Source organism: Myiozetetes cayanensis, unplaced genomic scaffold (genome assembly GCF_022539395.1).
Source record: "Myiozetetes cayanensis isolate MyiCay16 unplaced genomic scaffold, myiCay2020 scf6-25, whole genome shotgun sequence".
Classification (NCBI taxonomy): domain Eukaryota; kingdom Metazoa; phylum Chordata; class Aves; order Passeriformes; family Tyrannidae; genus Myiozetetes; species Myiozetetes cayanensis.
The window spans coordinates 13,642,706-13,657,702 of NW_026087853.1; the positions used below are offsets into that span (position 1 = coordinate 13,642,706).

General features: G+C 40.8%; 1 protein-coding gene across 11 annotated transcripts in view; it reads right to left on the reverse strand.

The window, feature by feature from the left end:
* Positions 1 to 13,422: 13,422 nt before the first annotated feature.
* UNC79 (unc-79 homolog, NALCN channel complex subunit) overlaps positions 13,423 to 14,997 on the reverse strand; it is a 108,465-nt gene continuing 106,890 nt past the window's right edge. For all 11 annotated transcript variants that reach the window (XM_050335074.1, XM_050335070.1, XM_050335077.1 and 8 more), the window contains one exon: positions 13,423 to 14,853. In XM_050335074.1, coding sequence (XP_050191031.1) covers positions 14,653 to 14,853 — 201 coding nt within the window. In that variant the 3' untranslated portion in view covers positions 13,423 to 14,652. The remainder of the gene's footprint in view (positions 14,854 to 14,997) is intronic.

Consider the following 14,997-nt stretch of genomic DNA (forward strand, 5'->3'; position numbering starts at 1 on the left):
GGGTGAAAGGGAGTCATCATCACTGGCCTGTCTGGTCAATGCTGTGCAAAATGAGGAGAGAGGAAAGAAAAGAAAGAAAAACCAAGAAACCCAAAGACAGCCATATCCTGGAGGTAATTAAAAAAAAAAAAAAAAAAAAAAAAAGGAAAGTGGGAAACATTGCATCTCCCTATACCCCACCATGGCAGCTGTACTGCATGCAAGTAGAGCTAAAATGAGCTGGGTGTTTAAGTAAAATGAACTAGGTGTTCCAGTACGGTTTTCACAAATGCTAACTCTGCACCAAGGAAGGCAGATACCTTCAGGAATCATCCAGGCACTGAAGCCCATAAGCTAGACCAGTGGAGGCCAGTCTGGTTGTGGAAAGCCTCCTCTAAAAACTTCAAACACAAGGATTGCTGCAAATATACATAAGCTTGCTTGTCCTCATCAGCTTTCCCAAAATGCATTCCATAGTCTCCCAGGAGCCTGGTGTGTTATGATGCTGATGACATGTCTGAGCTCTGAGTGCACAGTACACAGAGGCACCTTAGCAGTGCAGCAAGCAGACAAGTGAGGCCAGCCCATAACAAGCACAGAGTCACACACCCCTGTTCCATAAAGAGGGAGGAGACAGCTGAGGAGCAGACAGGCCAGCAGACTGCAGTGGAATGCCACTGTCTCCATCCCTGTGACCACCACCATGCCAGACTTTAAAGGGCTTTTCAGTCTCTTCAGTTTGTCTCTGCTCCTTTCCTCCCCCAGGGAAGCTTCTGAGATTAAAAGCTTATACATTCTTTCAGTCACGGCAGGTGAAGTGGCTGTGTTACATAGGCACTCTTTAGCTTCTCTGTCAGGATCAGGAGAGGAAACTGCTTACATCCAGCCCCGAGCTTCCCCAAGGTGAAGTGCACAGTGTCTCCAGCACTGTTTCTGGGACGGGTAATTAAATTGTTCCAACATAGGGCTCGCACACCTCACGGGGCTGGCACAGAGAGGACTTAGCAGGAAATCTGGAGCACAGCAGAGAGCAGGCTTTCTGAATTCAGAGAGCTTGTTTTCTATTGCTTTTCCCACTCCATCACACTCTCTAGAAAATGAACAACCAAGCTTGACTTTTCACAATTTAATTTTCTGAGTGTGTTTTTTCATTGATCAAGAAGTTGCCTGTTTTAGACTTTAAGTGATTGTTTCTGAATTGTTACTCTACACACATGCCTGCAAGCAAGGCACCCTGTGACATCTTTGCTAAGCTCATCAGTTCCTGCCAGTGAAGCTTAATAAATGTTACTCCTGTGCCATGTAAGGCCTGAGGTTGTTATGCTGAGGAAAAGAGTAGAAATTGGATTTGAGGAGAAAATATTTTCTGCAGGATCAGAATTTGATAGAAGCCTTTATCCTTAGCTAAAACACCTCATCAAAATGAAGAAAAATAAAACATCTACTTTTTTCCAAAAGCAGCAGTATTTTTTTCCCAAAAAAACCCAACTTATTTATATGCCTAGAGAAAAAATGCAGATGGGATTGCCTTTATGGGCCAGATTCTGTCATCTGTCCTACTCTGAAGCCACACCATTGTCCAACCCAAAGCTGAGTTATCATAGCCCATCGATTGCAAAAGGGTAGCACTGGATTTTGCTCTGGTATTTGGAAGGTTCCATCTTTTTGGTTTTTTGGACTGTTGGGTGACTACATTTCAAATCTTTGAAGGAGTCAAGAAGTTTGGATCTTTCCCTTGTCAGCCAATCCTGCCCTATGAGTGTGACTGCACACACAACTCTTCAAGGAGAAGATTGGCTACAACTCCCTTGTGCAGAAGCAACAATTTAACATACCCCTCTTGCATCACAGGCAGATGTCCTAAATATACCAAGGAGCTGCTTCAGGCACACAAATTCCCCTAAAGGAATCAGACATGTACTGTGTGATGTATGACCATTGGTAGCTCAGGGTCCAGAACTTTAGTGATACAAAACACTGAAGTCATCAGATACTCAGAGAATTAAAAGCCATCTTTCTAGAGAAAATACAAACCCTTCCACAGACTGTAATGCTATTGCTCATCTCTTCCTCCTTCTGCCTTTTTATTACTAAGACCTTTCTTTCCTAATTTCCCCCTTTGTTTAAATTTAAGAACATCTCTTTGCTTCTTAACAGGAAGAAATATTTCTCAGAAATGTTTATGGGTCACTGACAACGATGCACAATTTGTATTTTGCTCATTAAGGACTTCCCTGAGCTGAACTTCAGCTCTTCCCTGACTGTTGCTTCAATTTATCTTCTGTTTGGCATTTGGCTGCCTATTAGCGTTAACAAAATATTGTTATGAAAACATATCAAATTGCCCTTCTTAGGCTATAATCAGTCTTTCTGGCATGAAGTACAGGCAGGTTCAATCCGGACTATAAGTTCGCTTCTAAATTTCAAAACATGATGCAATCTCTAAAGGTTGAATAAATTAAATTCTTTCTACCCCATCCAATATGTGAGCTAATCTACTTTTTAATTTAATTTTGATGTGCTCTCAGTCAGGTATCACATCCAGAAAAGGTTCATCTGAAATGTTCATTGAGTGGGTAATTTCCCCTCTAGGAGTACTGGAACTTACCAAGAACTGCCAAACAAATATTTGTTTGGCTTTATTTGTTTTGCTTAAGGGTCCATGTGGAATTTCTTCCACTGACCCATTGAGACCCCATGGCTATCTTAGATCTCTATCTCTTGTGGCCTTCAAATTCCTTTTGAACCATCATTTGTGCACAGATCTTTACACAGAGACAGTGGGGATGGGCAAGTTCCTTTGACATTTCTCAGAGGGCTTTACAAATATAAACCTAATTTTCATAAAATTGCTATGAGGGAGGTTAGTCAGCTCCCTCGCAATACGATGAAAGAACTGAGACACAGATGCATTGTCTAAGACTGATGCCACTGTGGGACCAAGGAGATGGAAGTCAGACCTCTCTTCTCCATGTCGCGTCCCAGGGCGTGACTGTGCAGATCATTTGACTGCTGACAATTACTCAAGTCAATGTAATCACTGTATCTCAATGAATACCATATATTAAACAATTTTTTTTCCTATTTGTATATTACAGAGTAGATCTATACAAGTCTCCGATTCAGTTTGCCTCACAAAAGCATAAAATGGTTGTATCAGTACTTCAGTGAAAACTTAAATCTGTGTATGCTGGAATTGAATGTAGTATCAAAGTATGCACATTTTAGAATATGACTTTGTGACAGCAAAGGAGATCAGATAATTTGGGGACAAATAAATTTAATTACATAAATATTATTTCTTTTATTACATCTGTTTTGTTCCTAAGCATTAATTTAGAGGGGATTTTAGTTTGGCTAATCCAATAAAGAGCAATGACTTGGAGTAATTGTTGCTGGTTTTGTTCCAAGTCCTCTGCTTTCTCTTCTAGGAAGCAGCCTGTCCCATCATTAGTTTCTAAGCTTTCAAACACATCCTTTCCATCTCACCCACTGCTGGCATTTCCCAAATGAACCACCTCCATGGACAGCAGTGTTTCAGCAAACAGTCATTCTCTCCTGTCACACCACATCCTACAGCAATCTTATCCAGCAAACCTAATCAACCTGCTGGGGAGAGCTGAATTATTTCTGATGTAAAACTGATTGAAATTAGTGATTCCCTCTACTTACTCACAGTGTGAAAAAACAAGACTCTGCATATATAAATACCAAGATATCACAAGCAAGTATGGAACAATAACAACTGAAATACTGGGGTTTTCTGTCAGTAATGCATGAATTACTGGAATATTCTGTAAACCAGTTGAATGGTGATTCTATTTCAGATTGTCATCCTGGCTATAGCTTTGTATATGAATGAGTCATAACAATTACAACTTATTAGATTTCTAAGGAAGATTTCAAGGCTGTAGCCCCAGCCACTTGCATTTCATAGGAAGTCTTACATAAGCCTTTGCAGATCTAGCCACGAGTCTGTATATCTTTGTGACCACAGCTGATGCTGAAAGAAGAGCCTCATCACAAAAGCATCATCACAGATTCCCAACCTTGGACATGACACCCCAGATTCAGAATAGAAAAGAATAGAATAGAACAGAACAGAACATATCTCTTGGAAGGGGCCTACAATGATCATCTAGTCCAACTGCCTGATCAGTTCCTGGCTGATCACAAGTTAAAGCCTAGGTTTGCCATGGCAAAATGAAAGTAATGTAGAAGTCAAGGAATACTGAATGGACTTCAGAAGAATTCTGACACCACCACATTAGTCAGGGAAGGAAATTCCAGTCTGTCTGAGCACACAACTCAGTCTCTCAGAGAGATGAGACTCCACCAAAATACACTTAGTCTAAAATCTTTCTTGCTTTTTCACCCTGGGCTCATTCTTAGAAAATACTCCTCTTATGGTCCCTAGCCCCCATAGACCAAAAGGTGAAGCTCTGCTCCTGAGAGGGCTCCCTGAACCATGAGACCAGTGGAGGACCATACTCCAATCACCCTATTTGCTCCAAGCAGTGCCTTATATCACAAGAGACTATAATGAAGTCATTAGGCCTAATGGAGGAGAAAAGAGAAATCTAAAGTAGATCTAGCACCAGAACTGAACTGAAGTGGAATTTTCCATTTTATACGTACAAAAGATTAGACTGCAACTGCACCTCACTGCTGCAGAATTAGCCATGGATCCAATTATGACTCTTCTCCCTTCATCCCTGAAAACCTCCTGTCTGAATTTGCAGTCAGCAATAAAGCAGTCAATGTTTATCCAAAATGCTTATAGTGCTTCCTTCTCCCTTTTACTCCTTGTCAGTCTGGCCTTAGATTGCAAGAAAATATATTGTTTTTCCACCCTGGAAGCACTTTCCAGATGCCTAGGGAAGCCCTTCACACATACCAGGTGTGCTTTTAATGAGTAAGGCTTTTAACTTTCATAACTATGGTGTCATTACCAGCAGTGCTATTTGCTGCATGCTGTGGCTTAAGGGTGAAAAAAAAACCCCACAACAAGAAAAAAACATTAACAAGAGTGTCAGCTCAGCTCACAGCCTCTCCTTCCTGGGCTATCACAGAGCATGAGCCTTCTGAAGGTAACTACTCTGCCAATTTTAGATATTGACCTTGATGTCCTGTCCCTTACAATATTCTTTAAAATCCATCATCTGCAAACTAAGTTTAAGTCAGCAAACCTAATTAGTAACAGAGACAATAAATAACAAGCTTAAGGGGAGGGAGGAGAAAACGTCTTGCAGGTGGCCAGCTCATAGCTGAATGATTCTCTGTGCAATGGTCATGCTTCAAAAATTTAATTCTCTGTAATTTTATTTAGGATGGGGAAAACAAAACAAAATGAGCAAAGTGATATAGGATTTCATTTATATTCTGACAGGTACATTTATTTAAAGTTTAACTATCATAGCTGCAGTTACTGTACCTTTCTTTCAAAGCATTTAATGGTGTGAAACCAGTGGCAATAAAAAAAAAAAAAAAAGACCTACTTGGCATTGTTATTTGCTATTTTTATACCAGAAGAAGAAGTCTCCCTACTGTTGGGCTGATTGTATTAATCTGAGATTCCTACAGTCCTTCAGACTTGATTGCTTTTTGATTCTTGCTTAGTAGAAGTGGCGATAAAGGAGTTGAAATCATAATTACTATTTAGAAGGCAAAGAGGAGGCCACTTCAGTTCTGTGGTGAGTGGCACATTTTGTTGCTTTAATTAAAAAGTTGTTCTGAGAAGCTTAACTGCTTCTGCAGTATTTAGAGCACAAAAAGTATGGTATTTACAGAGACACTTCTGGGATCACTCTTGCAGTTTTCCTGAGATATGTTCATGTTGCTTAAGCATAGTAAGGCAGAGCAGTCATTGAATTAGAAATACCCTTTATATCTTGAAAATTATAAAGCAATCCTCTCAATAATGAAAATGTATTTTCCTTTATGTAGTTCTTAAGTTGCTATCTGTCTCTATTAAGGCTCTTAAAGGGAGATTTTCAGCAACAGAACACCGGCTAAAAACAAAAACTAAGCATCAAGCAATAACTGAAGGTGTTTAGCTCAGAACTGCAATGTGCCTGCTCCCTTTGAGGTGAATGCCCAGAAACCTCTAAGAGTCAAGGCTTTTACTCCCCGAGAGTGGGCTAAAAGTGAGCATCACTCCACAACCATAAGCTACCATTCTCTTCTGGAGATAGCAATGGATGTCAGGCTCACCAGTGTCTTACACAATCCTCTGAGCTAGCCAGACTCCCTCAAGACTCAATTTTGACTTTTAAAAATCAATACACTTCACTGGTACTTTCAGCTTTTCACATGAAAGCAGCATTGAGAATTAATATTTTACTGAACTTAAAATGAGTATACTAAAGAGGGCATATAAGATTTGGGTCTACTTCAGAATCATGTGACAGCTCAGGCTAGATGCTGTTGGTTTAGAGATAATAAGCTAAATCACATCTAGGTTTTTTATTTGATGATGCCAGAATCCTTCATGTTTGTGATTATAAGATCAGCTGTTCCTTTTGCACTGGAATGATGCCAAAGGCCCCTCTTATCTTTAGCTCTAAGCTCAACCCAAATCAGACATATTAGAGGTGCCTTCTGCATTTCCCTCTGCTCTACATAGCAGCCAAAAGAGCAGTCCCATGTCAAACAGTAAAATTAGCTGCAAGGGATGTAAATGTCCCAACATCTGAGGTTCATTTCCTGGTCTCTGGAACTATCCTTTACTAGGAAAGTGAGTTGCATTTTAAATGCCCCAAACTGCTATCACTTACCTGAAAATTAACCTCTGGGTAAAATTTAAGATCCAGGTTTCTCAGCTGGAAAAGTTGGTCAGGGAAACCTCAGACTGGCACGGGTCTGCATGCCCATCCCAAAGCATCTTAGTGTGGCCTCTCCTACTCACCTGGAACAGGGCAGGAATAGGTTTTCCTTGATTTTTCAGGTCTCTACAGGCCATGTTCTGTACATTCATGAAGAGATAAGGGAGATCAAAGACTCATCAAAACCCTTCTTGTTTTGCTGAATGGTGAGGGAATAGCATTATGTCACACTTAGGGCTGGTCCACCAATGGAAGCCATAAGGGGGACTGGTTATTTATCCTGTTCTCCTTTACACATAGTAAGTAGAACTGTAACACTCACTATGAATCCCAGGAGAGATGTCACAGTACCTAGGAAAACACTCTCAGGCCAGGACCAAATAGAGCCTTGAAATGCTGCTGTGCATTCTGAGCCATGTCATTCTGCACCATTTTGTGACACTTGAGGCAACACTGAATTCCCTATATCTAAAATTCACTTGAAGTGAAGCATCTTCAGCAGCCCTAATGTTTCAGCTCAACCTCACAGCTGGGGAAAACTAGCAGCTGTTTTATGATTCAAAAGGAACAGAACAATAGCCCATTGAGGCTACTCCTCCTGTCTGTGGATGGGTGAGTCAGATGAATAATTGGACAATGCAGATCAGTTAAGCCTAATTCAGTTAATAGAATTAATTTGCAAATTAGTACACATTAGGTGAATCAGCTGCAATTCATTTTGACAGAAATGTTAGAAAATATTAAAGTAGCTACAATGAAACATAGATAAATATTGCTATTGAAAAGGTTCTGAAGAAGGCAATTTCTACATGGAAGTTTTCAACAGTAAATGCTGGGGATGGGTAAGTTTAAATTTCATAAAATCAGTAGGAAGCATTTTCTTCCTGGCTTGTGTAGCTTTTCTCACCCTGACAACTCTTAATGGATCTTAATTATCATTAGAGACAGGCTGAGGAAGTTCTGACTGGGATCCAGGCACAAATGTTATTGGGACTGAAATAGGGTCTGGTGCAAGAAAAAGGAAATAAACTATTTTAAATTTGAAAGCTGGCCCAACAAAATCAGTTGGTAAAATAATATGGTACTCCAACGCTTTTCCTGGGAGAGCTTGAAAACATGTCTGGGCTATTGTTACTCGGAGACACACACTTACAGCAGATGAACATCTGACATTTGAGCCAGATCAGTGTCTTAAGGGTAGTGATCACAGGGAGGAAAACAGCAATAATAAGATTTTATATGTTACTGAAAGACTTGAAAAATGCTTTGGTCAAATACAGTTAACAAGATCTCCTGAGCAATAGCTGAGCTGCAGCTCCTGGAGCACTAAGATGATTTAGGAAGATGCTGAACTCTGTGTGTGATCAGAGCAAACAGGAGAACAGACTTGCCACACACGTGTCAAAGAAGAAAACCTCCCTTGTTGACTTGATTCTAAAATGATAGCAAAACCTGGTGTTGAATAAATGTATCTGGAGGAAGATCAGGTCATGGCTGCATCAGTTTAGCAGTTTAATCTGACACCTCCCTGGAATCAACTAGCACCTGAAACACATATTGCTGTGGTGCTCAGTTGCTTCACCGTATCAGTCCTTCTGAGCTATAAATATGGGGTGTGATCTGTAACAGGTATAAATTGTACCTCTCTGTAGATTTCACTATGTCTGGCAGTTTGCACTTTTGTTGTATATCACTAATGAACACCATGTACACAGGATTTCCTCACAAGTGCAAAATAGGTAACAGTTTTAACAAATAATTAATTTCTTTTAATGATAGTAATTAACATTCTGTTTTACTGACACTTTTCCTGCATGACAAGGATGCCCAGGTGTAGCAAAGCTTTTCTAAAGAACTTCACTGCAATCAATTTGACATGGAAGTACTGTAGCTGCCAGAAAAGCTAACCTAAAAAATCTATTACCTATAAAATTTTTATTCTGTGTGTAAAACTTCACAGGTGTGCTATCGTGCCTTCCTGAAAGGATTTAAAGTAGTAGAACAGCTGTAACAGTTATGTTGTCCAGCTGCTGAATTATACATTGAGAAAACTGAACCTAGCAGTACATCGTGTCTATCAGACTCAGAGCCTCCCAGCTCACAGTCATGGCTTGTCAGGTTTGATGGGGAGCTGGTTAAATGAAGTGTCAGAGTAGGTTACCTGGGGCAATGCACAGAAGGCTGCTCGCCAGTTGGCTGAAAGCCCTGTGGTATCTATCAAATCCAGCAAAATACTGGAAAATAATTCATGATGTAGACTTACAGTGACTGAGTCATGAGTTCTGCTTTTCCATATTAATGCTTCGTAATGATGAATGAAGAAACCAGCCACCCTTCCCAAACCCTGCCAGCTCGTCACCCCCTCCTGTCCCTTGCACACATTATCATACACAAACCACACACAGTGATAGCTGAAAGCCCCCCAGTTCCCAGCTGCAGGATTTAGACACCACAGAGGCTCACCAGGCCTGGTGGGTCAGGCCTCATTGTCATGTGGCTTCCTATTATCTGACTGGAGGCATTTCCAGTGATGGCCCCCGATTCCTCATCAGCAAGGCCCAGGGAGGGCAATGCCAAGGGTGGATTCAAGTTCTCTTCCAGAGCCCTTTTCAGATGGAGACCACCAAGATACCTTCTCCTCCAGTTACAGTTCTCACTGCTGTCCCTTGATGCTCAGCCTCCAGCTGAAATTGTGCTCAGCAGGGAGAGGCTGATGGGCATAGAGTAATTCAGAGCTATAAATGAAATGACAAATGCAGAGCCCTTCCTTCCAAATTTGCATCAAGCCCCACAAACTGTAATGCTGTTCCCTCTTCCTGACTTCAGGCAGACTGCTAAAATGAAGACCCACATTGTTGACTAAATGGATGTTGTGCAATCAAGATTCAGATCCTGTTGAAAAAAACAGAGACTTCAGCCTTGCTGAAAAAATCAACAAGAAAAACTGTGGACACAGCTCTCCCAGAGCTGCGTGCAGCTGGGGGAGCAGCACAGGATTCTTGGCTGCAGAGCTCTTTTCCAGGACACGCTAGCAAAGACAAACAACCCTGGGCTCTGGTAATCTTCATCCAGCTTGAAAGGAGGCTGTGCAGGCCAGAGTTCAGAGAGATCTTCCATCTCAGAATGTTCGCCAGTCCTAGAACACATCGACTGCTCTCACAGCATGGAAGAGAGAGCCAGAAAACCAACTGTGTTTTTAGGGCCTTGGAACTGCCATGGCTCTAATGACACGTTGCAGAAACGTTACGTACAAGATAAGGCATGTATGTAGATAGTAGCTGATGTGCTGGAAAAGCCTCTGTTTGTGTGGCCGTGGCTTTCTTGTCAGGCAGAGGAAAGCACCGTGAGATGCCCACGTAGACATTAACCCCGCACTCAGGACACGGGTTACGTAACCCAGCGGTAGGACGCACTGCGGCCGGTGCGAGCTTTTAACCATTGCTTCATCCAAAGTGCCCCTTGTTGTTGGAAATTTCACAGTTCAGCACACAGTAAATTGATTCTTTTACTAGGTCAGGCCTGGTAACAGGCGTTGATTTAAGCAGCTTATTTCAACAGAAGACTAAATGCTCTTCCTAAATGGCAGTTCTCTGTGATCAGACAGAGGATGGATTCTGCTCTTAGTGACACATGCACAGAGACACAGCCGTGCTGGGAGCGTGGCAGAGCAGAAAGATTGGCCTCTGCTACTTGGTAGCATTTTCAGGGAACACCAAATGTTATTTACTTCCTAATCTTCCTACAGAATATAAAGAATTGCTGCTCTAGGCTATTTCAGAGACTTAATGTGAGTGACTCACTTGAGTTGTATATTGACCTCAGGCACAGTAAAGATATATTTTACAGAGCTTAAAAAAACTACTAATGCAGATTTCTGTACTTCTGAAGATCCCTAGAGTGCACTTAAGAGATTTTCATGAAGTGTTAAAGCACACATACCTGGCGAAGGCTCATGCTATTTGTTATTATTAGTCAACATACCCCTAATCATTGGTCATACCATCTTCCAGGCAGTATTCTCTATGCCAAAGCAGTTTCTCAATTCATACTTACAGTCTTAATTTGCCTACGCGTGACAGCTCCATAGGAACCGTATTAATTATAATCAGTGACAGATACATACTAAACCCTGTATTCAAGCATGGAAATAGATTCCGTGACCAGCTCTTATCTCTAAACCCAGAGCTGAAACCAGATCTCAATTCCCGCAAAGTCTTAAAGTGTTTAGTTACAGACCTGGATTCATCAGGTCTGGTTTTGGCTTGTATTTAATTTTAATAACTACCCACCACTATATCTGCATTAATGTTGTGTTTTGCCAGCCTGAACACTAGACGCTTTGACGCAGAGACTTTGCTAGGCAGGGAAAGCACTTATGCCATGTTGTCTACATGCATTATCTACCAAGTGAGATGCCTGATCATACATTCTCCTTTCCAGAAGTTAGTTTTAAAGGCAAACTTTATCAGGCTCTGCTGTTCCCTGCAAATCATGTCTTCATCTTTTAAGTTTCCACAGTTCCCACTGTACCCATCTGAGCTCATCCACCTGACACCCGAGGGCCTCATATTCCCTCTCTCTCCTTGCCTTTCAGTTCTCTTTCAGATTCACCAGGTCACAGCACATCAAAACACACAAATCCCTCTCTCCTACATGTCCCACTTTCAAGGGCCCAGTAGCACTCCCGTTTCACTATGGTGACCCCAGTCCCCACAATAGTGAACCTGGGCCCTATTTATGTGGTTACCCAGCAAAGTTATCACCCGTGTTGCAGACACAACCACGAAGAAGACACAGCCCAGGAATGGAAGCAGTCCCACTGAAAACAGAGACCACAGCTCCTTTTTGCCTAAAGGCCAATGTTCCAACTACTTTGGTACTGCACCCCTGTGAGGGAGTGACAGACAGGTTCTGTGAACAAAGAGCTTGGGGTGAGGTGACCGGAAGGGATCACAAAATCAGCACTTTGCAAGTGAGCAAGGAAGTGCCTACAAGGAACCATTGGGGAAAAAACCCCAAAACTTTTTCAGGAAATCAACATGCTGGGGGCCTCTCTGAAGTACCTGTATGTTAATGCACACAGTATGGGGAATAAACATAACATAGGGATCTATGAGTCACAAGGGATAATGCCCTGGATGAAAGAAGGACCCAAGAAAGGTGGTTAATATTTGAGAATAACCTCCTCCAAGCTCAGGAGCATGCCTGTGGTGGTGCACCCCCTTCCTCGCTCCTCCTCAGGCCACACTGTGATCTCAGAAATGCTCATCAGGCCATCTCCATCTGAGCAGGACACCTTTCAGAGCTTGCAAACCCTCAAGTTTGCTAAAATTGCAGGATTGCTGCCAAATGGAGCCTGGGGCTGATACCCTCACTCCTCGAAGCTCAGCCCTTCACCTGTTGAGAAGATGCAAAGGCATCTGATATGAGCACTGAACTGGAGAGGAATTTTTCACCTTGCACACACTCTCTAGATCTGAGTGAGTGCAAATGTGCTCAGCAAATGTACTGTGAATGTGCTCTCTTAGACTCTTAAGTGTGTTAGATGCGTAAGTAAGATAGGCCTATAAGTGAGTTTATAGTAAATTCTGTAGTATCTTTTGTTAAACTGTTTAAATTAGGCTATCAGTTAAGTGTTGTTAAGTTTAAGTGCTGTTAAAACCTATAGGCCTAAACACTGTTTTTCAAGCCTCAGACTCAGTTTGGCAAGAGGGTCCACTCTGAACCCTTGTGACTCAATAGGAGAGTGTCTCTCATTCCTTTTTATCCTTATCCCTTTTTCATCCCCAGCCTCCATGTAGATCATTTTAGGTTGATTTTAGTTTTAGAATTATTTATTGATTTTATTCTGATTTTTCTCTGTATGCTGTAACCATCTACTAAAGTGGGAGAGTGGACCTTGCCAACTTTCACTTCAATATTAAACCTGCTTTTGCCGATACCTTTGCCGTGGATTTTTTAACCTAAAACACTCATTCATGATAATGCCAATGAGTTGAAAGTCAGGTAAAAAAAGCAGGAGACCTGTGTGGACAAACAAAAAACACCTGCCCGAACTCAAATGCAAAAAGGAGGCATACAAAGGGCAGAAGCAAGGATGGGTATTCTGGAAGAAATGCAGAGATGTTGTCCAGTCATCCAGGGATGAAGTTAGGAAAGCTAAAGCCCAGCAGTATTAGAAGCTGGCAAGGAATATTAAAAAGAAGGGCTTCTATAAGTACATAGGGGACAAAAGAAAGACTGGGGAAAATGTGGGCCTGCTGCTGAATAAGACAGGGCACCTGGTTACACATGACACAGAAAAGGCTGATGTACTGAATGCCACCTTTGCCATTTAAGCTTAGACCGTATGATGTGTGAATATGAGAAGGAAGGAAAGCCAAATCAATTTCTTCCCATTGAAAACACAGATAGGGATCTATTTTAAGCAAGCTAGCACATGCCTTACTGTCTTTTCTTTGTTTCATAGGTTAGTTTTATTTTTGGTTGTTGTTTTTTCAGAGTATAATGGTATTACAATGGCATATCTGCAAACTTTTCCATTCTTATTTTAGTAAATGCAGTGAGGAAAAACCGACCCTTCACGAAAGCTGAGATGTACTTAGGCAGATTCCAAGAGTGGTACTAAGGACTAGGGATTTAATAGCATTCTAATATACAACTTAAGGTTTGTTATTCTTCTAATCAGTGCATTACAGAATAAATACAGAAAATACAACTGGGATTGCACAGATTTAAGTATTTATTACAAGAGGTGGTAAACCATGATGCTTTCAAGATTTTACGTAAAATCCACTGAGTTAATTGATTCTCCTTAGATTCCAATGGGCTTTGGCTGAGTCCCCTAATGATATTAAAATCCATCTGTTATTAAACATCATGTTTAATACAGCAGTATGCAAACGCTGGGATTTGTAAATACCATTATGCAAAACTTCAGGTCCAATCATGCTCCTCTTGAAGTCTGCAACATAAATCCTTAGACATCAATAAGAATAGATCTGGGATATCCATTTTTAATTGCACTGTATACAAGTATTGACAGAAGAATACAATAGAGTAATCACAAAATTAAAAAGGCTTCTATGAAACCTACAAAGAAGAGCAGCAGAGAATCAATGAAGTAAAAGCAGTATTTAAAAGAATAATAAATCAGACTTGGCAGTTTTGGAAAACATACTGAAAAAAAAGACAAATTAATTGGCACAGTTTAACAACCTAATTTCTAAGTGCACTTCATAACAACTCTCCTTACAAGCTGCTGTTTTCCCAGAAGATGATGACAAAAAGCCTCATTAGAACACCACTGTTTCATAGTGACAGATTTTATTGCATTGCCAGCTGTGAATCTAAAAAAAAAAAAGACATCCCCCCTAAAAACTCCTATAAAGGTTCCTAAAAACCCAGTTTTCTTTTGTTATTGTCAAAAAAATAGCAACATAGCACTTCCATGTTTGTGAATACCCACAATTCTATTTTTAAAAAAAATAGAAGTTAAAGAAAAGTGATTTTTGTCTTAGCTTCAAAAATAATGTAAAGAAACATTTAAGAACAAGATATTTCAATGATCAGAGAGATATGTACAATGTGATAGAATTGAGTACAATCCTCCAAATACATGTTCATGAATGCAGACTTAGAACCTGTTGATCCTGAGTAATTGTAATTATAAACAGGTAGGATCAGGCTCTTAGCTTCACCCATTATAAGCTTTTTCACAATCTGTCTAGGCTAAAAAGTATAGATACAGTATATACTCTGTATACTGACTTATACAAAAGGTCTTTTACAGCTCTAACTCTGTTATTGCTAGGCTAAAAAATTAATATTTTAGAACAAATTACATGAATCATAAAGGATAAAATTGAGATGCAGCTTCTGATGACTGAATTTCTACTTGAGCCATTTTGAATTGGGTACACTGCAGCCATTTGCGGAGCACAGATGAGCTATTGTTCATTTGTCCTGACCCCTGTAACATCCTTAGGCTGTGATGGTTGACATTGCTCTGGATGGCTTGGAGGCGTAGCTGTAGTCCAGCAGACAAATGCTGTTGAAATAACGCAAACCATTCAGTTTTTTTCCTTTAATGCAGCACTGTGATGGGTACAGGTCGTTGGCCAGGGAAAGTTCTTACACTGCCCCAGTGTCGAATTTCTTTCTTCCACATCCTGCACTGCAGTGTTGCCACTGA